Source organism: Meles meles, chromosome 12 (genome assembly GCF_922984935.1).
Source record: "Meles meles chromosome 12, mMelMel3.1 paternal haplotype, whole genome shotgun sequence".
Lineage (NCBI taxonomy): Eukaryota > Metazoa > Chordata > Mammalia > Carnivora > Mustelidae > Meles > Meles meles.
This window is the reverse complement of record NC_060077.1, coordinates 59771675-59795963: the sequence shown is the minus strand read 5'-3', so window position 1 is coordinate 59795963 and position 24289 is coordinate 59771675. Positions and strand designations below refer to the sequence as shown.

Below are 24289 nucleotides of genomic sequence, written 5' to 3'. Positions count from 1 at the left end.
GATCTGATGTCGCCTCCGTGCCAGGGAGGCTGAGCCCGAGGGAGGGGAGGCAAGATACCGTCAACATAGCACTCTGCCTTTTTTATTTTATTTTTTAAAATTTTCTGGGCCAATCCACAGTAAGAGTGTGGCCTCGGCTGGTACAGAACCGGGTATCTGGGTTTTAGATAAAATGTAACTACCAGATGTATGGAAAAGGAATAAAAGCCAGTTTCTGAATAATCTTGCACATTAGAGCAAACTGGAACTCCCTTCATGTTTTATTGTACTTAGAGAAACACAGGAACTATACTTAGAAGGTCAAATATGCTGCTTATTAACAAGAAATAAAAGTATTCCAAAAAAAATCTCCGAATTCCTACTCTTCTTCTAAAAATTCAACAACCATAAAAAGAAAACAATTTCCAAACCTCAGGATTTAAATTACAAAGGAAGTTAGAAAAACATGCTTCATTCTATTTGTTTCATTTTCCACTAAAATGCATAAATACATGTTCTTGAAGTGGATGCTGGTTATTAAAGCTTAATTAGAAATTGGTAAGGTAGTTGACATAAGGCTTTGCCACACTGCTCACCAGCTTACCAGAACTAAGAATACACTGAGTATTTTAACAACAGCAAAGAACCAAGACACTTACTTTTAAGACCTTCTCATTTAAATTCTTTATTCCAATGACATATCCTTAAGCTCAGAATTCCTGAGCCTGCAGCTCAGAACAGGCCCTGAAGCATTTGTAACTGCTTATCAAACAGTCTAACAGATGCCTCAGACCCTGAATCTATCCCCCTTTGAAGATGCTGTCTGCAAAATGAGATAGGCCTGGTCAGAATTCAAGTGTGGGCTCAACAGATGCCATGAGTACAGAACTCTGGGCTGTGGCTTTGCAGGTACCTGGCGTGGGGAGTGGGGGGAGGAGCACAGAGACCAGGTTTGGCACATCTGCCAGGACCGGAAGTCACCTGCCCCAAAGCCATGTGCTGTGGCCTCAGGGCCTGATGGCTGACCTGCTTATGACCTTGACAGAATTTGCAGAAAGGGAACAAACTGCATTTGTGATTCAGGTAGTAGCCAAGTGTGTGTCTGGGAAGCCCTTAAGCATTTACCAGTTAGTGGAGAGGACACCTTGCAGGATGGAACATACAGCAGAGTTTTTGGTAATGCTTAAATACCATAATAATATAAAATGTTACAAATGAATATTTTCTATTGAGATAAAATTCTGGGGTTTCGCAGGAGGTTTGGGTTAAAGTGGTCAGGCCAGAAAATAGCCACTTTGCTAACTTTCCTTTAAGGACCCTCCATGTAATTATGAGGAGTTTGTTGGTAACAGGTAAGACAGATCTACTCTGTGATTGTGAGCTAAGGAATACAAAAAACCTCTGCACGAAGCTACGACCTTGGAGAACATGCTGATAATATCTACAACGTGAAGGTGAGAAATCAGCGAGGTTGGGTCCTTATCCGGTTAGTGACATGCCCATTCTCAGATGCAAAGTCCCGTGTTCGAGAAGGATACCCAACGTGTCCTAAGACTCATTTCTGAACTCAAAGGAAAACACGAAGGCCAAGTGAATTCTTTCCACTGTACTAGAAGGAGCCCCATCTTTCCCTGTGGTGTAAAAACTTAAGCCCTGGGGAAATGAGGCAAATACGTTCTTATGAGCTAGATTCAAGGTTAAAGAACTTTCCTAAAGGAATCATCAGCCCTGGAAACCTGACAGAGGACAACTAAGCCTAAGGAATGGTGCATGTGAATTCGTGAGAGTTTGACAGCTTAGAGTGGGTGGAGGAGGGCTGGCAGGTGAGCCCTGGCAGGTGGGAGCCAGCTGAGCAGTGCCATGAAGGCACCCCTGAGCCTGCAGGGCCACTCCCAGGCCGGCTCCCAGGAGCCTATGCTTCGCCAGTTTCCCTTGCTCATCCAGCTCCCCTAGAGCGCTCTGTGCTGAGGAACCGTGCGCAGGCTCCCCTGGGGTTTCTGCATCATCCCAAATATTCTTATTAGAACCACCCACTTCTAGCCTCTTCAGTTGCCCAAACACAGCTGCTAGTCCTCGACCCAAGCTCCTACCAGGGCAGAAGGATCACAGTCCCACCCTCCTACTCTGGTTTCATGGGGATCTTGCCTAGGTCAACTAGTAAGCTACTATCCTGGTTTATCAACAAGCCTCTTGAGAGTTATGGTTCCTACCACAAATCAGCTCCCTGCAGTGGATCATCTCAGAGTGGACTGAATGAACTCCTCCTGTCCAGCCCTGTGTCTGGAGACCCGTCCTGGACCATAGGGTTCCCTCCACATCCTGGCTCCTGTAAGGTCTGGTTCAAATCTCTGGTCTCTCCCCCCAACATCTTCCTAAAATAATATCGAGTGAAACTATTTCTTTTTTTTTTTTTCTTCCACTGAGATTATCCTCAGATGGGGCATCCAAGTGATCACATAAATCTATGTAGAAGTATTTATCTTAAGTATCTTAAATCTATATAGAAGTATTTCAGGTGATTTTGACATTTTTTGTATTTCTAAAGTTTTATACGAAGAGAATATTACTCTTTTTTTTTTAAAGAGGGTACTTTTTTTTTTAAGACTTTATTTATTTATTTGACAGAGTGAGAGAGCACAAGCAGGGCAGGCAGTGGGGAGAGAGGGAGAAGCAGACCCCCCGCTGAGCAGAGAGCCTGATGCAGGGCTTGATCCCCAGACCCCAGGATCATGACCCGAGCTGAAAGCAGATGCCCAATCATCTGAGCCACCCAGGCACCCCAAGAATATTACTCATTTGATCATGACAAAATCATTGAAAGTTTTAAAAACCCCAACTCCCCACCCCTGCTATCAAGAAACTAAGCAAGCAACAGAACCAGATTTAACTCAGTGTTGCAATTCTATCATTCACAGCAATCAATATGTCAAAAATTCCTGTGGAAAAGGGGGACAAGGTGCATGAACAGATGAGAAATTTCAGGGGAGGGAAACTAGAAAGGGTCAGATGGACATGTTAGAAACAAAAAGCATTGTAAGAGAGATGAAGAACGTATTTCCCAAGTTCATCCAGAAGATTCACACAGCTGAGCAAAGAATCGGTTAACTTGATAAGTCAACAGAAATGGCCCAAAAAGTAACAGAGGAAAAGAGAGTGAATCAGTTATAGCCATGCAAAGCATATTTTTATGTCAATCACAGGCAACATTTTAAGAGCCTAAAACTTCCTCTTCCTGGACAGAAGCCAGATGCAAGGACATCTTAACAAGCGTCCTTCTGAAGGTAAAATGATTCTAACGAAGGCACACAATACTCATTTCCTCATGTGCGGATCCAAAGATGCAGAGATTTAAAACCTTGGAAAATTCTGTACGTCAAACAATGGTACGTCGGATGTTCCCCTAGAGTGAGAACAGGAATTCAGATAATGACTTCTCGACATGGCAACTCTATTTCAGTTTTTACATTTGAACCTGTTAATGAACATGATCCCTCATGATACTAATAAGTGAGCATATTTGCCGTCCTGAGATTTTACAATGCAGACACCTCAAACAAGGCAAAGTCCCAATTTTCAGAAAATGGATTACCAATGAAGTAGAAAATTGATATCCCACACTTTATTAAACCCTGTATTGATCCCTGGCAATGTGCTCCGAAGGCTTTCTGGATGAATGTCTTATCCGAACTTAGAAAAAAGAAGGAAATCCCTGGGACCAGCAGTTTCCAGGTGAGCAGGTTTTGGCAAGCTGAGCCTACCTCCCTTTTCCGAAACAGGAAGTTGGTAGGAGTTGTGGGGAAAGAGAGGTTAGCTCGCAACACAGGGCTCTTGTGTGCAGACGCAGTAATCAGTAGTTTACATATTCTTCACTATTATTTCCTTCCCCATTTTACAGATTATTATCCCCATTCTATAGATGAAAAAAATAATCCACCCAAAGGATCACACAGGTGTATCTGGCCTCAGAGACGTGCACTTAACTGCAGACGTAGCACACCTTGACTTTGGCCTTAGAACTCAATGAAGAAATGAGGCTGGATGATCAGAGTCTGGTGCCTTCCACTAACTGCACCAAAATGGCCCTAAAATGACTGAAAAGTGTCAACCTGCAAGCTTATGCATTCCTTGCCTATATCGAAAATTTGGTGAATGACAAATAAGCTCTGCTTATTAAATGTATGTTAAACAAAACTAGAATTAACAATTTACATAATAAATGGCCAAAGGAAAATGCAAAATAATCTTGAGGTTGGAACTCTGCCCTGATATCAACAGGAGCAAACACAAAGCCCTGCATTTAGGTGGAAATCACAGAGATGCAGAATGAAAGAAACTAGCAAATAAGGATGTATAAGAAAAACAAAAACAAAACCCCTGGGAGGTTTAGGGCATTATCAGTCTAAAGTGAGCCAGCACCCAGGGCTGTTGTGGAAAAGCCTCATGAATCAAAAGTGAGATCTGTGGAAGAAGGATGCTGTATCCAGTGTTCTGAGGAGTTGCAAATTATGTTGTCAAGGACTATCTGCGGAAACCATCAAGCTTAGCTTGGATAGGATGACATGATAATGGCCTTTCAATGCTCAAAGAGCTTATTAGGGGGAACTGAGGGTGTGTTGCTCCCAACAGTAGTGCACAGTGTTTGATTAGTATCAGAAAGGTGGACGCAGGTCCCAGGAAGGAAGGCTTCCCACCCCTTCCAGGGCCCAGCAATGGCGCTCCCTCTGCCTCTAGAAGGATCAGGAAGGAGGCTGGTGAATATCATGTCTTTAACGGGACTTTGCCATCTCTTCAAGGCCAGGGTTCTGTCTGATATTCTGTAACTCAGAGAGAGCTTCTGATCTCACTCCCAGGGGGGGCATCTGCACGAAACATACAGAAATGTCATGCCTATGACCTGAGACCACAGGGCTCTCTGCATCTCCTCTCCTCTTCTTGGAGCAAGGGATACCATGGAGGCACTGTCTTAGCCCTCCTTGTGGACATGACCTTCACCTCAAAACCAGTGTGTCAAAGCCTTCCTGCCAATGAATCCCAATATCCAACTTCTCTCTTCTCGCCAGAGGCCATACCAGATTCCTGGCTGCCCACACTCAAAACTGTGACCCTATCTTTGATTCCCACTTTCATGTATCCATAAGGAGAAACCCAAACCTAGGAGGCTTTTCCAAAAAATGTCCCATATTTCCATTATTCTGTTTTCACAGCAACTTGTGATGAGGTGTCACCATCTCACGATTCTGATACTGTGCAAGCAAGCCTGTCCCCACCCAGGACGAAAGAGGCCCAGAGATCGGTGATCGGCCCCCTGGAGCACAGCTGAGAAAAATCAGATTCCACAGCACGGAAAGAAAAATGGAGACAGCGGGGTGAGCCAAGGTGGACAGTCGTCCAGAGAGTGCAGATTCCATGACGGCATCTGGAGGCATCCCTGGAGAACCCACGGGAGGTGGGGGGCCTTGGGGCCTCCTCTCTGTCACAGAGAGAGACAGACGTTCTTTGTTGGAGTGACACAAGGCCAGGCTGTACAAGCCAAATCATTTCACCCCAATTAATTAGACTTCCAGATGTATGAAGAGGGAAAAAAACCCATGCTGGGTGAGTAGTCATGGGACGGACATGGGCTTCTCACCTCTGACTGGGGAGCTTAAAGATGGGCCTGTGTAAATATAATGAAACACTTTATTGAAAACACTTTTTTTTTTCCTTTCTTTTAAAAAAGTGATTATTTGGCTGCAATTGCCTCATTTTCTCCTCTGGCTAGGAGTCTCAAATATCTGCAAATATGCATTGCACAATGAGCCCCTGGCAGGCTGTAAAATCACATCTTGTTGCCTTTCATGGAAGGAAAATGAAGACTTATGAAAACAGAATGACAAAGTTTCTCTAACCCAAGATTTCATGCATCAGCTCTGTCCCTGTTTAAGGCAAAAGAACGGGATCTTAAGACAAACTGTTTGGGTTCTGAGAAATCAGATTCTTAGTCAAAAGAAATCCCTAGGGCCTCTGGCTTTCCTGATTTTAATGTGCATGGGGGAAAGCCTATGTGTAAGGAGGGGATAGAGGCTTCCTTCTCAAGACCTAAGGGTTTCAGGTCGGTTCAGCCACACTTCTTGGAGATTCCTCACTATCCACGCATTGGGGGTGGGGGAGAATGTCAGGGGCCACCGGCACTGGCTTTGCAAATAAAAGGTGATATCATGAGAATTACAGCAAACATCAGGTTAATGGCTGCTGCCACTGTTCACTTTCAGCCACTGGCCCGGAACCGAGCACACCCTGGGGAACAGAGCGACACTTTCATCTGATATCCCAGTAAGTGGACACAGGCAGCAGGTGTCCCCCACAGTTCCCTCTCTCACAACACGGTAAGCTCCGAGGCTCAGGCTGATCATTGGCTCTATTTTCTCGCCTTCACAGTGACCGGATCAGGGTTGAGCTCAGAAGCCAGAGACTATTAGGGACCCTCCTTTGGGAAATGAAAAATGGAGAAAAAACCAGCACTGAATCCACAGCTGGGAAGGAAGAGATCAATCCACCCTAGACAGAGACCCCAGGGAGAGATGCCCAGGGTCACAAATATATGTGTACTGGACAGGGAAAGGAGGCTGGGAGGCAGAATTCCAACACACTCATTCTTGAAGACTTTTAATTTTATGATTTCTCCATGTTATTTAGAAAGGCAATAAGGAAGTACCTTTTTTTTTTTTTAAGATTTTATTATTTATTTCACAGAGAGAGAGAGAGCATGAACAAGAGTGAGGGGCAGAGAGAGAGGGAGAGGCAGACCCCCACTGAACAGAGAGCCTGGTGCGGGGCTGGATCCCAGGACCCTGGGATCATGACCTGAGCCGAAGGCAGAGGCTTAATTGCCTGAGCCATCCAGGCACCCTAGGAGGTGTCCTTTCAATTCCCAAGAAACAGCGACATGATGGTGTTGAAACACATTACACTCTGAGCCCTCCTCTCATCTACTGAGCAGAGAAATGGTTTCTGTTTGGTCTGTTTCCTTTTTCTCTTCTCCTCTTTTTCTTGTCCTGCCCTGGGATCTCTCTTCTCACGTTTCTCCATCTTCCCCGCTTTCTTGGTGCCTTTCTCTCTGTGTGCTCCCTTCTTTCCTCCAGTCCCATCACCTGGATTTTGCCTTCACTCTGGGCCCCTTCTTGCTGATGAGCTAAAAGACTCTCATGTTTCCTACTTTAAGTATGTTAGGTTTTGTTTCCTTTTAGAAATAGGGCTGGCTATTGGTGTTTTATCACAGTTGTAATAAAGCTGCAAAGATTTCTTTTTCTGGAGGGAGGGGAGGGGCAACAGGAATGGGAGAGAGAATCCTAAGTAGGCTCCATACCCAGTGCGGAGCCCAACTCGGGGTTCGATCTCACTACCACAAGATCATGACCGGAGCCGAAATCTAGAGTCAGACGTTCAACCCACTGGGCCACCCAGGCGCCCCCAAAGATTTCTTTGTCTACCACATGTACCAAAAGTCCATTTCTACTGCAGAATCCCCTTCTATCTCCCTAGACTGTGAGGTCTTCAAAACCAACCAGAGAGCCTTGGGAAGGGAGCAGCTTCCAAACAAACATGAAGGTTGGGGAAGGCTCCCAGTACGAGGAAAGAACAGAAAACACTGAAATAAGAGAAAAGATAGAAATCTTCCCTCAGCCTGGCCAAATCAACCAGGCAAAGCCAGCATTTCATTCAGCATCTAAGGTCTCCCACAGCAGGGTGTAAATAGAGTCATTTCTATTTTCCATAGAAAACAAAGCCAAAAAGAGAGAGAGAGTGAGAAAAGATTGTCAGTCTTCTGAGAGAAACTAGGCTATTTCTATTATGAAATGGGATGGGGGATCTATCAACAGTAATATGAGGAAAAAGAAAAATGAGAGGGAGATGTTAAGTGTCAATCACGGATCTGGGATCCAAGCAGTCCCATGTATCAGTGCCACACACAGAGAAAGGCCCTCCCCACGCTACAAGGACACCATCACCAGGACTCTGGAAGTCTGTAGGGACCATAAACCTCAAACAGGATCTGTTCTCAAAGTCAAATCTGGGCTGAGCACTCATTCCTGAGGTACAGCAAAGTCTCTGGGAAGCAGGTAATGGGAGAGGTCGGGCTAAGGGATGGGAACGCGCCACCAGGAGCTAGAGGCTAGCGCACACCAGCCCTGACAGGTTTGCCAAAGTGGGTGTGGGAGCAAGTATGGCAATGGGGAACAGACTGGGCTGCCCCCGTGCTCTCCAGAGACCCCCAGAATGTTCTGTTGATTCTGTGACCTGTGTAAGTCAGGTTCAAGCCTCTATCCAGGTCCTCAAGACGCTGCTCTGCCTGACCATGTTGCCCACCACACTCACGTGGATCTCCTCCGTGATGCCCCACCCACCCTCACCCCAGACCTGACCACTCCCCAGCCTGGGTTCATTTGCACCTGCTCAGAACAGGATCCATTCTCACTCCTCCTCAATCCCCACCCCCCCGCAAAATGCGTCTCCCGTGGCCCCACTGGCAGACCCAGGGATGACCACACTGGAGCCTTGCCCCACTTCCAGTATGCCCCAAGTTATGGGTAGGTTTCCTTAGTGGAACAGTTCCAGAGAGTGTGGGCCTCAGGCCACATCATACCTGGATAAAGTCCCCACATGCCGAGATCCACGGGGGGAAATGAGAGGATTGTCCCAGCTAAGCACTACTTTCTCAGCTATGAGATGGCAGTAACGCTATTTATCTTATCACAGTTCTAGGTGGGTTAAAGGAGATAATGCTCATAAAGCCCCTTCCATGGCACCTGGTCAACCTTCACTCAATGTCAATTACTTTTCTAACGGATTGTAGAGTTGAAAGGCGGCCTCACATTCCTTTAACTACATACAGGAACAAGCATATACGTATGTACACACAAAAATATATCCTTAAGTCACTAAACATACATGAAGATGAAACCGAGCAGCTAAGATTGATACTGTATCTATGATACAGTCTTTTAATTAAGCATTAAGAAACAGGGGGGCCGGAAGCATCCGATTAAAGCTTAAAAGAAAAAAAACATAAAATGCGTTAAAAATTCAAAAGGGTTTTGCAACTTGAGTGTGTTTTTATACATATAAAATAGTAGTCCTCAGTTGTACTGGTACAGGGCTTGGAACCAAGCGGAAGAGAATTTCTTTCGCAAAACCATCTCAGAGAGGAGAATAAAAAGAAAGGTGTATGACATGCAAAATGAATAAAATGTTCAACTATAACCTTCTCTTACCTTTGACCCAATGAGAGTGTACAGCCACTGAATGGTTTCATTGTGGTTTATTACTCCATTCATCCCATCCACATACAACATAATCTGGCCCAAAGCTACAGAAGAGAAGAGAAAAAAGGAGGAGACATTATGGTTTTACATGTACATGTAATCGTCAGTGAACATAATGTCAGCTGAGATCTTCATATGGTAAGCACACAGTGGGGCACAAACCAGACCAGAAGAGATTTCCTGAGCTCCGAGATTAGCAAAATCTCATCTCAGAGAGAAAGTGTTGACCATAGCAGTGGAAGCAAGGGCTATTCCTGGTGTCTGGAAGATGCAATTAAGGTACAAAATCTAGTGATTGTTGTTTCTGTGTGTCTTGATGTATAAATGCATGTTTGTATGTTTCTATATCTGTGTGCAGTCACAGACAGGGCAACCCTATCCCTCGGATGGTGTCTGGGTTGTGGCCTCCCACTGGGACCAAGAGGAAAAATCAAGTTTTTAAAAAGCAACCTGGAAGGCCTCAGATGTTATGGGACCATCCCGAGCTCATACAATTTTAATCCTTTAGAGAAGAGATAAATATGTGTTTTATCATTTGCAATTCCTTTAAAAGACTTTTCTTTTTTAAAGATTTAAAAAGAGAAATGTCAGAAAGCATGAGAAAAATCATTTGTCAGACACTAAGTCCCAGATTCCTACTTAAGCAAACGACAGTCACTATATATTATCTTTATTCACCAGAAAGAAAATACAGGTCATGTTACCATCTTTTTAAAAAAGATTATTAATTCTAATTTTTCAGTGCCCTTAATATAAAAAAACCATTTGGATTCTAGATAATGAACAAACAGAAGTTACATATGCTGAATAGGTCCTTAAATCATGCGTGACCTCCCAAATCTTCTTTCACCCATAATTGATTGGCACAGGATTGACATTTTTAGGCAACAGGCAACACTTTAGGTTCCTGGTCACATAGGACATCTCATTGCAGAAAACTGGTAAACACAGAGGAGTGAAAATAACTCGTATTCCCATAATTTAAGGATAATCATTCCTAATATATGGATCTCTCTTCTTCCATTCTTTTATTATATCCACTCATGCACGTGCACATTTATACGTAGGTCATAGGAAAATGGGGCCGAATGAAAACAGTAAAACACAAAAGAGTGAGTAGACACTAACTCCAAGCATAGAAATATGTGATGTTAAAAATACTTGTTATCCTACAGCCGACAAAAGAGCAAACAAAACCACATAATCACTGAGAAAAATGATGCCCTTAAATATGAAAAACTCAAAATTTTAAAATATCGAGCATTTTCTTGACACACAAAAAATTGCATTTTTGAAAATAGCATATTCATATTCTATTTCATGGTGAAACACTGGAGATAGTCCTATTAAAATGAGGAAAACTAAAAGATGATGCCCACTAGTCCCCATGATTATTTGTTATAGAATTTCAAGCAAATTTAAAAGACATAAAAATTAAAGGAAGGTAGGATGGTTGGAAATGAATACATACTATTGCCATCATTTGCAAGAAATGTAGACCCGGTTAAAAACTCATCTATAGAATTTACAAGGAAGAGATCACAATCATAACCACTTTCCCATCTTCATAAGAAAGGTGGAACGTATAAAGAAAGCCAAGTTTAATGTAAAGATATTGTAGATAAACAGACATAGGAAAGCAAATATGATAAAGGTTTAAATAATTTATACATTGATAAGAAAATACTAAATGCCAAGAGAAAAAGTCAAAAGCATTTCATAAGAGATGACAAGACAGTTTACAGTAATACACAAATTTGTCCATCATCACTGTAATAAAAAAATTTAAACAATGAGATAGCATTTTCAGTTAAATCACCAAAAGTATTTTTTCTTAAAGATTTTATTTATTTATTTGACAGAGAGAGAGATAGCAAGAGAGGGAACACAAGTCAGGGGAAGGGGAGAAAGAGAAGCGGGCTTCCTGCTGAGCAGGAAGCCAGATGTGGGGGCTCAATCCCAGGACCCTGGGATCATGACCTGAGTTGAAGGCAGACGCTTAAAAACTGAACCACCCAAGCGTCCCTCAGCAAAAGTATTTTTTTTAAAAATAATTAGGTATGAAATGCTAGGGAGTTAAACAAGTAACTTCACACATTATGGTTGGAAAGAAACTGATACAAATCCTATAACAAGGCTACTTAGTGCTGTAATTGTTTTAAATTTTTTTCCATTTATTTAATGCCCACTGTGTGGGACATTCTGGGGGGGGGTATTTTATAGGCATTATTAATACAATAGCCCTCTACAGTGGGTATTGTTACCCCCACTTGACAGAAAAAACAAAAACAAAAACAAGGCTCTGAATAGTACAGGAATGTACTCTAAAAACCCAATGATACCAAGGGGGGAGCCCACCTCCAACCAGGGTGGGCAGGCTCTGTTATGTTAGTACTGGGAGCCTGAAAGTCTTCTCTGAGCTCTTCCCTGTCATGATAATTTCGGGAATCCATCCTAAGGAAATAACCCTAAGAGGGGGAAAAAAATGAAGCAGCAGCAAAGATAGTCACTAAACTGTCACCTGTAATATTAAGATTAACTAGGACCTAAATACCTATCAAAGTTCTAGAACTCAGCTTTGGTAAATAACTATGTAGGTTATGTCCTCACCCATAAAATGTTTCTGATAATTAGAAAGTAGAGAATTATAAACATGACATTCTGCAATAAAACACGCAAATCTTCATGAATCAAAAGGAAGGAACACACATGAAATAGTAAGCGATTGGGTATCTATTCTTTGAATATTTTTTTCCATCATAGGCATCAATTATGCCTATAATAGAAAAGTAAATAAATATACAAAAGGAACAAAATGAGACTGTATAATATAAAGTGTTAGGAGTTCTTCTTGGTTTTCAGAATTTTTTCCTAGCCTATCACTCTCAATGTGCTCCCCCCTCCCTCAGGAAGCTACAGCCTCCACTTCAGGGAATAGCTCCAAGAATTCAGCACTTTCTACCCCATTCTTCCCTTTCTCCCTCGCTTTCCTCTGCTCCCACTCAAAACAAACTGGCAAATCTCTAGGGAAGGGGAGCGTGCACCTCTGTCCTTTTCACATTCTAGTTCTGCCACTGAAGAAGCACATCCAGGGACAGATTTTAACACCTGCCTCTAAATTAGCCTAAAGGCATGGGGGAGGCCATCCACTCTTCTGCCTTTGGAGCCGTGCATCCTCTGGGAAGACTGGAATGTCCAGAAGGCCAAGGACTTGCTACAAAAGGCTGCCAACTGAGATTTAAAGCCAACTGGAATTTCTGTACATTTTCTGTGGTCAGTTTCCTTCCAAGATTCTATTCTTATCAACAAATCACGCTAGAGGTAACTCGCCAGAAAGTTCATGTCTAATGGAATTCAAGATTCTGATCACACTGATTTGTCCTATTTTGATCATCCAAAGCTTTCCCACTAGATCTTTTGTCCCCTATCCCTAAGGCGGAAGCTTGACTTCCTGTCAAATCCGCTGCAGACACAAGAGGGCGCCAAATAGATTAAAGTGGGTTAATACAGCGCGGATTTAAAGTTGTTTTTTGTTTGTTTTTTAAGATTTTATTCATTTATTTGACAGACAGAGAGACCAGTAGGCAGAGAGGCAGGCAGAGAGAGGGGGAAGCAGGCTCCCTGCCAAGCAGAGAGCCTGATGCAGGGCTTGATCCCAGGATCCTGAGATCATGACCTGAGCCTAAGGCAGAGGCTTTAACCCACTGAGCCACTCAGGTGCCCCCTACCGCGCGGATTTAACCTCTGAAACCCACCAACCTAAATGTGGGCCCGTGAATAAAACTCATACGGAAAGAAAAAGAAGGCCTGGGTCACAGGAGCCATGAAAAGCAGTGATCTGCATTTTCAAAAGGATGAGAAAGAGGAGACTGTCGGAACAGAGTGGAGGGTAACAGGCTGGGTCTGAGAACAGACTGCCCAGAGCATCTGTCCTGGCCCCAGGGAGACTTTGCTCTAGGTATACTCGTGAATATCTGTGCCTCGGCTTCCTCATCTGGAAAGTAAGACAGTAATACTGCAGTATCTATGTCACAGGCGTGCTGTAGGGATTGGGTTAGAACAATGACTGACTCAGAGTGCGTGCTCAAGAATGTTAGTTCTATCGCCCATCTCAAGGCAGTGGATCCATTGTCTACAGAACAGAAGAATTTCAAAGACCCTGAGTGGGGGAGCAGACCCTCTGCCTGAGGCCAAGTCATCAAAATGTCCTATATTTTTCTCTGAACATTTTGTAATTTTACTTTAGATATAGGATCCATTTGGGGTAAATTGTGTAAACTGTGAGGTGTGGATGAAGACTCATTTTTCCCCCCATACAGATGTCCAGTTGATCTAACACCTTCTGAAGAGCCTATTCTGTTTTTATTTCATTGCTTTTGCCAATTGGAAAAAAAAATCAACAGGTTCTTTTGTGGGGTGGGGGTCTCCTCCTGGACTCTCTGTTCCATTCATCTGTATATATCCCTTTGCCAATACCACACTTTAGAGTAAGTCTTATAATCAGGTAGTATGATTCCAACAATTTAACTCCTTTTCAAAGTTGTTTTGGCTGTTCCTGTCCTTTGCCCTTTTCATATAAATTTTAGAAACAGCTTATCTAAATCTACTAAAAATCTTTCTGAAAGTATGAGAAATACATGAAGTCTATAGACAAACTTTGGGAACTGACGTCTTTGCTAGGTTGATTCTTCTACTCCATGAACCATCATGTCTGCTAATTTATTTATTTTTTTAAGATTTTATTTATTTGACAGACGGAGATCACAAGTAGGCAGAGAGGCAGGCAGAGAGAGGAGAGAAAGCAGTCTGCCTGCTGAGCAGAGAGCTCGATGTGGGGCTCCATCTTAGGACCCTGGGATCATGACCTGAGCCGAAGGCAGAGGCTTTAACCCACTGAGCCACCCAGGCACCCATGTCCGTTTATTTAAATCATCTGATTGTTTTGATCAGTGCTTTGTATTTTACAGATTCTGTATGTGACATTTTGCTAAATTTTAAGTCTCACTTTTTTTTTTTTGGAGCGATGAGAAATTATATTTTAAAAACTTTTCCATTCTCAACTGCTTATTACTAACATATAGAAATAAAATTGATTTTTTTTTATATTTTATTTATTTGACAGAGAGAAATCACAACTAGGCAGAGAGGCAGGCAGAGAGAGAGGAGGAAGCAGGCTCCCTGTGGAGCAGAGAGCCCGATGTGGGGCTCGATCCCAGGACCCTGGGATCATGACCTGAGCCGAAGGCAAAGGCTTTAACCCACTGAGCCACCCAGGTGCCCCAATAAAATTGATTTTTGTGTGTAGACCTTGTATCCTGTAACTTTGGTGAATGTATTCTAGGACTTTTTAGGTTTTGTTTTTGTAGATTTTTGAGACTTTCTACATAGATAGTAATGCTGTCTGTGACCAAGAACCATTTCATTTTTTCTTTCTCAAGTTATAACCTCCTTTGTCCTCCTTGCCCGACTGCAATAGTTAAGATTTTTAGCACAAAGTTGAACAGATGTAGTAAGAGTGGACACCCTCGCTTTTTCTCAATAATTGGGGGAAGGCATTTAGTCTTCTACAATTACGATATTAGCTATAGGATTTTTTTTAACATCGCCCTTCATCAAGGTGAAGAAGTTTCCCCCAATTTCTAGTTTGTTAAATTTTTTTTAGAAGTGGATGCTGAATTTTGTCAAATGCTTTTTCTATTTCAACTAACAGGATCATGTGTTTTTTTCTTCACAGTGTGAATGTGGTAGGTTACACAGAATGAACTTCAGATATTTGAACCAACCTTGCATTCCCTCTTGGCCCTGGTGCATTATTCTGATTACATGCTGCTGCATTTACTAATATTTGCTGAGGATTTTTGCTTTATTTTTACGTTTTGATTCATGAGCTATATTGGCCTGTAGTGCCCTCTCTTTGTCTCATCTCCTATCATGGTAATTCTGGCCTTATAAAATGAAGCATTTTGGGAAGCATTCCCTCTGCTTCTGTTTGCTGGGAGAGATCATATAAAATGGGTTTTATTTTGTCTTTAAATATTCAGATTCACCTGGAAACTACTTGGGTCTGTAGATTCCTTTTTAAGAACACTGGTAACTGCAAATTCAATTTCTTTAGTAGACACTGTTAATAATAGTTAAAATAGGGCTAATCAGATTATCCATTTCACGTTGTGGGAGCATTGCAGTGTGTGGTTTTCAAGGAATCGGTCCATTTCATCTAAGGTATCAATTTTATGTGCTTAGAATAGTTTATAGTATTCTATTACTCAGTTAATGTCTGTGGGGTCTGTCATGATATCCTCTCTTCATTCCAGATGTTGGCAAATAGTGACTTTTTTTCCATCATCATCATTGCTGGTCATTTTTCATTTCAAAAAAATTATCTTTCTGTTTCACTGATTTCTTATTGTTTTTCCTGTTTTCAATTTCACTAATTTCTACTCTATTATTTCTTTCCTTCTACTTGCTCTGGTTTTTCTTTTTTTTTTAATCCTGGTTTTTTAAGGTGAATGTTAGTATTATTTTTTTCTAGTATAAGCACATAATGCTAAAAATTTCCCTCAATGCATTACTTCAACTGTATCTCATGGTTTCTGATCTTTTAATTTCTAATTTGTTCAAAATGCTTTTTAATTTCCATTGGCAAGTTCTCTTCAACACAGGGGTGATTTAGAAGTACGCTGCTCAATTCCTAAGCATAATGAAATATTCCTATTATCTTTGTTTTTTATAGTTTAATTCCATTATGGTCAGAAAACCTATCATATGGTTTTCTTTTAAGTTTGCCATAGTCTGTCTTATGGCCCAGGAGGCAGTCCATCTTGGTAAATGTTTTATGTGCGCTGGAAGAGCCTGCACTCAGAGCTGGTTGACTGGGGGGAGGGGATGGATCTGGGGGGTGCTGTTCAGTTCCTCCATAGCTTTGCTGATTTTCAGGCTACCAGTTCTGTGAATTACCAAAGAGAGGAATGTTTAACTCTCCAGCTATTTTTTTTACTTTTTTTTTTTTTTGACCATTTTTTGACCATTTTTTACTTCTTATTCCAGTTAAGTTTCTGCTTAATGTATTTTGAAGGTCTACAGGTTTTTCTTTTCTGGGTGAACTGACCCTTTCATCATTATAATATCCCTTGTTTGTCCCTTCTCTTTCTCTCTTTTTTCTTTTTTACTTTAAAGTCTACTTTATCTGATGTTAACATGGCCTTCTTTTGAGTGTTTGCATGGTATTTATTTCTGTATCACACTGCTTTAAAACTACCTATAGTGGGGCACCTGGATGGCTCAGTGGGTTAAGCCGCTGCCTTCGGCTCAGGTCATGATCCCAGGGTCCTGGGATCGAGTCCCGCATCGGGCTCTCTGCTCAGCGGGGAGCCTGCTTCTACCCTGCTCCCTCTCTCTCTCTGCCTGCCTCTCTGCCTGCTTGTGATCTCTGTCTGTCAAATAAATAAATAAAATCTTTAAAAAAAATAAAAATAAAAAAAATAAAACTACCTATAGTGTTATAATTAAAGTGGCTTTCTTATAGGCAGCATTTAGTTGGGTCCTATGTTTTCATTTTGATTATTTCTGCCTTTTAATTGCCATGATTAAGCCAGTTATGTTTAATTATTGGTGCATCTAAGGTCAGGTTTATCATTTCCAAATAGTTTACTGAGCTCATCTAGTGAGCTTTTTATTTTGGTTATTATAGTTTTCATTCCTGTATTTTCAGTTTGGCTCTTCTTTAGATCTTCTGAGTCTTCCTTTGCTTAGATGTTCTATCTAAGTGTCATCCTTTCTTCCTGACGCATTTTTAGAATGGCTGCTTTAAAGTATTTGAAAAATCTAATATCTATGTTGCCTTGGCACTGGGTTCTGTTGATTTATCTTTTCTCATACAGGTTGAGATTTTCCTAGTTTACTGTATGCCAAGTAATTCTGGCCCATTTCCTGGACACTTTGAAAATTCTAAGGCTCTGGGTTTTGTTTAAATTTTACAGAAAATGTTGACATTTTTGTCTAAGCAGGCAATTAGCCTGGTTCAACTCAAGCCACAAGTTCTGACCTGCCTTTCATGGGCTCTGATTCTAATGCCAGTTCTGTTTTCAAAGTTCTTACTGTGCTTTTTGGATTGATCCTGCATGGGCCCCATCTAGTTTGAGACTTGGACATGACCTACCTTGTTGCTGCATTCTCACGTTCTCCATTATGCCGTGTAGGGTCAGATTCACGCACGTACAGTTTGTGGGAACCCAGGGCTCCTAAGAAAAAGTCTCCAGGTAACTTTCCTGAGCCTCATCTTCATCATCTCCCTGATGCTTTCAGGTTCCCCGGGACTCCTCATCCTAGTCCTTCAGCCAGAACACTGGGCCATCATATATCCTACTCTGCCTCTTAGTTTCTGTGACTATGCCCTCATCTGGAGCCAAGTGTGGGAGAACCAAGGGAAGAAAACAACAGGTGTTCACCTGAGCCCTCCCATGACCACAGTTCTTTCGGTGAGAAAGGCTATGCCTCCCTCCAAGCTTCAGGTGCCGCAGAGGCCCCCATGGGTCACGCATTGCTCTGGCTGTTCTCAGCCTGCCATTCCCTAGGGGCTGGGGTGCAACGTAACACAGAAAGAAATTAGAAACATGGGCTGCTTTTGTACCCTGAGTGTTTGAGAAACTTTTTTTCTCCTACTCAAGCCAAAAGCAGAAGGCTTTTTCTGGAATGCTCTCCGTCCACACAAATGCCCACTTCTGGGTTTCAGACTGATTGGAGTCCAGACCAAAGAATACAAGAAAAATGTTAAAAGTACCAGCAGTTCAATGCTCTTTCAAAATCTAGACTTCTTCCCCCCATCTGCCATTTACTCTTCAGAGTTCTTGACTAATTGCCCTACGTGTTTACCCCAGGTTTACGGTTGCATTTGATGGGAGAGATGGGGTCACTTGTTCTCATTCCATCTCACCCAGAACCACATCTCCCCTCCCTCTCTGCTTTCAGAGTAAGAACTGCAGCAGTGACACCACACGGAAAGTGGCCTTGAGAGAGGACGTCCTAGGAGGTGGGGGGCTGGGGGAGTCGTGTCCACCAGAACTTGACCTCTGCCCATAGTTTAACCCCATAGTTTTCAATCCTTTCCCTCTCCATCCTTTCTCCTTCTTCCCTCCTCCCTCATTTTTACTTTCTTTCCTTCCTCTTTTATTTTCCATCCTTTTTTTTTTTTTTTTAAGCTAGAGGTCTTTTATTCCAGGTACTCTTAAAAGGGATCCTAACATGGTCAACAGATAATTCCCAGATGCTTTGCTAGATTTTGACTTCTTCCCCAACCTTAACACTGGATCCCCTATCCCACTCTGCCTCCTGCACACAGCACCGGGTCACCCAGGCTAGATACTGGAGCTCAGGTGCAAACTTGCATTTTTGAACACCCCTAGGGAGTTATGAAATCAACCTAGTGAATCCAGACCAGCAAATATACATACATACATATATATATATATATATATATACACATACATACATATATATATATATATACACATACATACATATATATATATATATATATATACACATACATACATATATATATATATATATATATATATATTTTTTTAGGAAACACAAGAGAAAATAGAGTGCATTTCATTTATTCAGAAAAGGACTGTTTTCATTCCATTATAAATAAATAGGAACTTGTTTTCCTGTAGGAGTCTAGCCACAAAAGTTTAGAATCTACTCTTCCAGACTCCTTCCCTTATCTTCCACCTCCATCCAGTGAGTCACTTAATTCCCTCAATTTGTCTTCCGAAACAGGCTGCAAATTCATCTTGTCTCCCATCACTGCCTCAGGTCCAGCTTTCATTGTATTTCTCAAATTACAGCCACTGCAGATCCCAGCTGGTGTCCCTACCTCAACTCCCACTCTTGAGCTTATCCAAGGTAGATGTTGTTACCACCCAAGTTCCCAAAACATCGAAAACCTTCCGGCTCCCTCCTACCTCAGGATGAGGCTGGGGCCCTCACCCCCAGCCAACCTGCCTGCCTTTTGCTTCTGGCCCAGACCCCTTGGGCTCCTGTGCCTCTGAACATTCTGCCACCATCGAAGGACTTCAACACTGAATTCATCAACTCTGAATTCATTACCCATGCCTCGCATTTAAGAGAATATATAAAATACACATACATTCCATAAACCAGAGCTGGATGTAATTTTTCTTAAAAAAAAAAAAAAAAAAAATCCTTACACCCCAGAGACATGCAAGGAAACAATTCCAAATCAGTTATTTGCCTGCTTGTTCATGTCCTTTCTTTGGCCAAAGATGCCAAAAATGCCATTGAAGAAGCTGGAAGGTAATTCCTTCCTGGCAGAATCACTCCGAATTTTTAAACAAAGAGCTCAAACATTGTTGCCCCATGTAGTCTTTTAATAAACCCTTCACCCATTCTTTCCTCTTATTCGATATTACAGTGACATTATAGGTCACACGTGTTCAGGAAACAGTCACAGAGCTTCAGGAGCTACATGACCTTCTTAGGGGAGTTCATACGATTTAGGCCCATGTATTTTAAATGCACTGCTGTTGCTTTTGTTTAAAATGCCATTATAAGTAGGGATATTGTGCACACTTTACTCTAAAACTGCTCTTTTATGTGCTAGAGAAGGCTTGGTTTGTAACTAAGTATCCAGTTATGTGCTGACCCTACATTTCCATCATGAAAAAGACTCTGCCTACTGAAGTCAGAGTATTTCAATTTACCTTTCTATATCCCCTTCCTACTATTTTTTTTTTGCATGTTTGGATAACTTTTCATTTTGATATAATCCCAAAACTACAAAAAAGTTATAGAAATAGCACAAGGAACCCTTCTTTAGTTGTATACATTTTACCCAAATTAAACATTTACATTGTATACTGTGTACATTATCATTCTCTTTCCCTGAGACTTAAAATTTTTAAATAAAGAAATGGGTATATTTAAGTGTACATGATGATAGGATAGACATACAGTGAAATGATTACTACAGTCAAGCTAATTAACCTGTCTCCTCACATGGTTAACATTTGTGTGTGGGGAGAGCACTTGAAACCTGCTCTCTTAGTCGATTTCAGGAAATTAACACAGCATTAACTGGAGTCAGGCTTGTCCCTTATACCTCCAGACTTATTTACTGCACTTACCCATTCTGGGTTTTCTCTTCACAAGAGCAGGAGGAAGGTAAGCCTGGTGTACAACCATTTCCTAAGGTATTTCACCATTTGAAAAATGTGACCACAAATCACTATTTAACTCAAAGTGGAGAAAAATAAGCTGTAAAAAATTACAAACTGCCCCACCACAAGGGCAGTTGTCTGCTACTAACAACTATTACTGGTCACGACGGTGGGGGGGGGTGACCTGTAACTTGCCCATCAAGGGTAAAGATGGGTGTTATGAAGCTGTCGGGTAAAATCAAATGGAAGCACCAGATTGACATGGCTTTCTTCAATTGGAACCCAGCGGGGGCTCTGACAATCTGCAGTGAGACTGCTTAATTCAAAGTTATCTCCTGAGAGGGGAAAACCACTACCACCGCTAAAACCTTATCTTCTGAGAAGGGCTAATTCATCTCAGACACCAGATTTCAACTTTTCTGAATCTGACCGTGAAAACAGTCTCTTCCTTAATTCTGGAATGGATCTGCCCATCCCCAATTTCCATTATTCCCCCCGCAGGAAATAGTGAAAAGAGGTTGATAATGTTGACATTCTTGGAACTAAGTGGAGACCTTGGAGTCTGAGTTATTATTATGCTCTTGCACTTAACTGTCCGCCCTAAATAACAAGCCTGGGCCCAGTTATCCCCAAGGGCAACTGTCAAAGAAATACTCTTTCAACACTGATTATCATATGAAAATTAAGGAGAAGAAGCTGCCAATTCTAGAGGAGAGACAAGAATGTAATCAACACAAAGAGCTCCAACAAGGTGTCAAAGTTTTGAGTCCCCAGCAGACATTCAGCAGGATTTGCAATGCAAATTTTCCAAAGCACTCTTAGAGAAATGACGAACCTCCCCTCACCCCCAATGCCCAAAAGTTCCCCAAGATAAGTTTTAAAATAAATGAGGCCCAAGAGCCTCGTTTGACACTTGCAAGCTTCGCCAGTAAGATCCAGAGAAGGGAGGAGGGGTCTCCCACACAGACTCCCTAGAACAGGATCATTGGCATCGTTCTTCCTGATGGACCTTCCTACCAGGTCATTATGGAGCCAAGCCCCGTCTGTATCCAACACCACTCACACAGGCCGATTTGTTGCTGGCCTAGTCCTTCACCTTCCAACCAGCAGCAAAGTTCAAACCCCAGTGTGTCAGGCTCAAAGTTTCAACAGGCCTCACCAGTCGTCCATACAGGAACAGCCTCGTCACTGCCACAGCTACTCGGGCCTCGGTCACACCTAGGCTCCCCAGCCTCTCTCAGTCTCTGCCTTTCCACATTCCTCCACTTTTTAGATAAGGAGAAACCAAAGGAATAAAGATAGATTTCACACTTTAGCAGCTTTTGAGCTTCTAAAAAGTTTTGGCAGACCCCTAATTTCTCTACGAAAAGAAGAGTCGCTCTAACGACGTGCTCTATGATGACCTTCCAGAACATCCAGTCAGTAACCTCACAGCAGACGTGCACCCTGTTCCCAAGGTATCTCGGAGTCAGAGAGGCACTAAATCAGAGACTCCACAGGCCCAGCAGTGACCCGCCCACCCTGCTCCTCTCCTGGGCTCCATCCAAACCCTGCTCCTCCGTGCAGGGACCCAGGGTGGCACCATGAGTCCATGACAAGGGCTTGCTGGAGAGTGCCTCTGGAGAAGCATCTCCTTCCCTGACCTACGGAGGGGACGTGCAGGAGGCAGAACCCAAGGGGTACCATCCTCTGAGTGGCCTACTTCTACCCTGTGATGACAGAGGCCATAGGCATGGGCTTGGAGAGAGCACTCAGACCCAAGCGGGGTGGGATGAAGTGGGATGGGGTTTATAAACACCCCAATTTAGAAAAGGGTGGGGCCGTAGGAGCTTAATTAGAGAAGGCTTCATGGAAGAGGGCAACAGAGTCATACCTTAAAGGCTGGGGAACACTTCACTGCAAGAAAACAGAGATTGCAGGGCGTGAGAAGAGAAAAAGTACATTGATGCTTCCCCCGATTTCTGCTTTCAGCACAGTGTAGCATCAGTGAAAATTCATAGAACTGGGACCCAGGGAGAAGCTGTTTTTCCATGTTGCCTCCACCAATTCCTAGATCTAAACAAGTGCAAGTTACCCAGCTCACACATTTGCACAAAATGGAAGGTAAGTCCTACCTTGATCCCCAGCTGTAAAGATGAGACAAGGTTCTGTATTTGTCCAGCACAAGGGTGATGGTCCAGCAGTCCTTGCCAATGTGTTGCTGAACTACATCTCTGGACTTTAGCTTTGTCATCTGGGCGATATAAGGGTTTAACTGAAGACCTCCTAGGCTCTCCAGCTCCCAAATTCTCCCTTTTCATAACATTACTCCAAAGTCCGTGGTGGGGATGTAATATGAAGCGTCTGGCACCAAGGGGAGCACTTCTAATGGTCTGCAGACCCAGGCCTCCAAGATGGGATTCCAGAAAACTCAGAAATACATTTCTGAGCATTAAAGCAATCAGAGTATATTCCAGTATACTCATTCTGTACTCCTATTTAGAATTTCAACCCCTTTAGAATTTTAACTTCCTAAAAAATTCCTGACTTACTAAACTTTCAAACTTACTAAGATTCTACCAACTACTAGCAAATCTGCGTCGAGAGGGGACTTGCCAAGGGCACACTGCACGGTGCTGGCCCTCTTCAGGGTGTTGCCTCTGCAGCATCAATAAAGAACCTGTACCCTGTAATTACCTTAGCTGCCAGTATCTCAGGCACTGACCCTCCTCAGGGCTCTCAGGCAGGGCTGCGGAGGAAAACTCATTGCCTGGGAAGCCTTAACCACAGCTCCCCTCCCCTAGAGCCCCACCTCCAGCCCCTAATTGGTCCTGGGTGTGGATCTGGCATCCAAGTTGTCAAAGTCCCGCAGGTGTTTCTCCTGAGCAGCCAGGGGTGTGAACCACTGGTGGATACTAAACTGACCATTATTGAAGAAGACATGCTTGGGTTAGGCTCTCACAAACTCTCAGTACTTATCTTTAACCAAAACCAAACTCAAAGGCAAACGCAGGAAAAACCAAATTCCCGTGTCCAGCAATCATTTTCCATGCTTCCCAATGGGGCAGAAGACTGTGGGTGACACTTGTTTCTACCAGCCCAGCCTCCTCCTCTCCCAAAACTCAAAATTGCTGGAAATGGCTTCCGGGCCTCATCTTGTTGGAAGGACAGTTTCAAAATTTCAGTTTTTAAGCATTATTTTAAAATCATAACATCATGTGCTGCAGTAAATAATGTTTATAAATAAGACAATCCCTTAGTTTCTTCTCAGAGGACTTGATGACAGATGCCCACAATGGGATTCTCAAGGATGTTTTCAAAATGGGGGTCCATGGTAGGAGTTACTGGCCTAGGACTTAAGCTTAAGCTCTTTATTAGATTACAAGTTTGCCAATTATTTTTTTATGATATTTTATACTGATTTTAAGACCTAGAACAAAACTAAAATAGGCAAAATCGTCAAAGAACTGGAAGCCTTCTTCATGTGACTCATTCATACTTCTACCTGTTGCCCCTAAATTGGTGTTCAACAAAGGAAGAGAAATAATGAACCTCTTCTAAAGAGAAAAATAAATAATAATCAAATCCTCTTTTGAATGTACACATCCACTCCATTATCTATATCTGCTGTCATAAAGCTGAAATAGGTAAGGATATATTCCAAAAATCCTATCAGATGCATGCTACATACAACACGGATGAACCCTGAAAAAAACACCCCACTAAGCACAACTAAGCCAGAGGCAAAAGGGCAAATATTCTGTGATTTCACTTACACGAAATACCTAGAAAAGGCAAATTCAGAGAGACAAAAAAAGGGGTTGAGGAAGGGGGAAATGGGAAAGT

The 24289-nt window shown here is 42.5% G+C and overlaps 1 protein-coding gene across 6 annotated transcripts in view; it reads right to left on the bottom strand.

The window, feature by feature from the left end:
- Positions 1–24289, bottom strand: part of FHOD3 (formin homology 2 domain containing 3) — a 459983-nt gene that overhangs the window by 182482 nt on the left and 253212 nt on the right. For all 6 annotated transcript variants that reach the window (XM_046025395.1, XM_046025389.1, XM_046025392.1 and 3 more), the window contains exon 6: positions 9231–9325. In XM_046025395.1, the coding sequence (XP_045881351.1) occupies positions 9231–9325 (95 nt within the window). The remainder of the gene's footprint in view (positions 1–9230; positions 9326–24289) is intronic.